General features: G+C 61.9%; 1 protein-coding gene across 1 annotated transcript in view; it reads right to left on the reverse strand.

Moving 5' to 3' along the window:
* Window positions 1-712, reverse strand: part of TNS2 (tensin 2) — a 14279-nt gene extending 13567 nt beyond the window's left edge. Inside the window, exon 1 of the mRNA XM_024736729.1 lies at window positions 647-712. Within this exon, the coding sequence (XP_024592497.1) occupies window positions 647-652 (6 nt within the window). The 5' untranslated portion in view covers window positions 653-712. The remainder of the gene's footprint in view (window positions 1-646) is intronic.
* Between the last annotated feature and the right edge of the window lie 476 nt (window positions 713-1188).

Raw genomic sequence — 1188 nt, forward strand, 5'->3', positions numbered from 1 at the left:
CTGGGAGTGTCAGCCCAGGATCTTTTGCCCCCAGCCCACCCTGCTCTGGAGCTGCCCCATGCCCAGGGATCTGCCCTATCCAGGGATCTGTGGGATCCTGCTATCCAGCCCCCAGTGGGGCGGGGCAGGGGCGGGGTGGGAATTTAGGTCTCAGGGCAGGGCTCAAGGGCCAGCGGGGAACACCGCGTCCCAGCCAGGCCAGCCTCCCGGCCTGAACTCTCAGGCTCTCTGGGGACTTCTGGTGGGGGGAGTGGGAGCTGGGAATTGCCACCCCAGCCAGCTCAGGACTGAAGTGCATCCTGAGGGCTATGGAGAATGGGAGTGAGGGCCAGCTTCCTGCCTCAGTTTTACCAGTTGTGAAGAAATAGGAAAAGGAGAACGTGCACTGGCCCCCTGCCCCCACCATCTACACTGGAAGGTCAAATTCCAGCCGGAGTCCGCTCTGCGCACAGGAGCGAGCCATTCTCCTGCCCCAGCCCGAGGCATTTGGGGCCCTTCTCCTGAGAGCTCCCCAGCTGCTCTGCTCCTGACACAGTACCCTACCTATTCTCTGGCTTGTTTCTCTCAGGTCTCTAGCTCCTTTGAGCCTTGCCACCCCAAGCTCTAGGTCTGGCCCCCCGCCCCCCTCCCCGAGCCTGAACGCTACCTTCATGGCTCTCCCAGCTCCGCTCTCCTTCCTCAGCAGCTGTCCCAGGGCCCGAGAACCGGACAGGAGGCCCCCCTCCCAACACATAACTCCACGCCCCTTCGCGGGCCTCCTGCCTCCCTCCTGGGAATGCGGCCAGCTTCCTGTCCCGGAAGTTAAGGGAAGGAGGTGGATTGGGGCCTTGGAAAGGATGGGGGGGGGGAGTAATCTTCCGAAAGTATAAGGGGTTAATAGCCTGGGGGTCCTCAGCCCCAAGCCTTGGACAGCAGCTCCCCAGAGCAGTCCAGTGGAACAGTCCAGTGGCTTGAAAGAATGTGCAAACGTGCGTGTCCCGCCCCCATTTGCAGCATATTACTGAATGTCCCAGGGCTCTGGAAGCTCCCCCAGCTCTGGCTTCTCCCACCAGGTCCTCCTTAACCTTCCCTCTCCCTCCCTCGAGCCCATCTGGGTTGGTCTAACCCTGCCGCTGCTGCCGGGATGAGCCCAATCAGGACACTTCCTTGGGCTGCCTGGACTGGGTTTACACTGAGGCTTCTCCCTTG

This window comes from Neophocaena asiaeorientalis, unplaced genomic scaffold, assembly GCF_003031525.2.
Source record: "Neophocaena asiaeorientalis asiaeorientalis breed wild unplaced genomic scaffold, Neophocaena_asiaeorientalis_V1.1 scaffold134, whole genome shotgun sequence".
Lineage (NCBI taxonomy): Eukaryota > Metazoa > Chordata > Mammalia > Artiodactyla > Phocoenidae > Neophocaena > Neophocaena asiaeorientalis.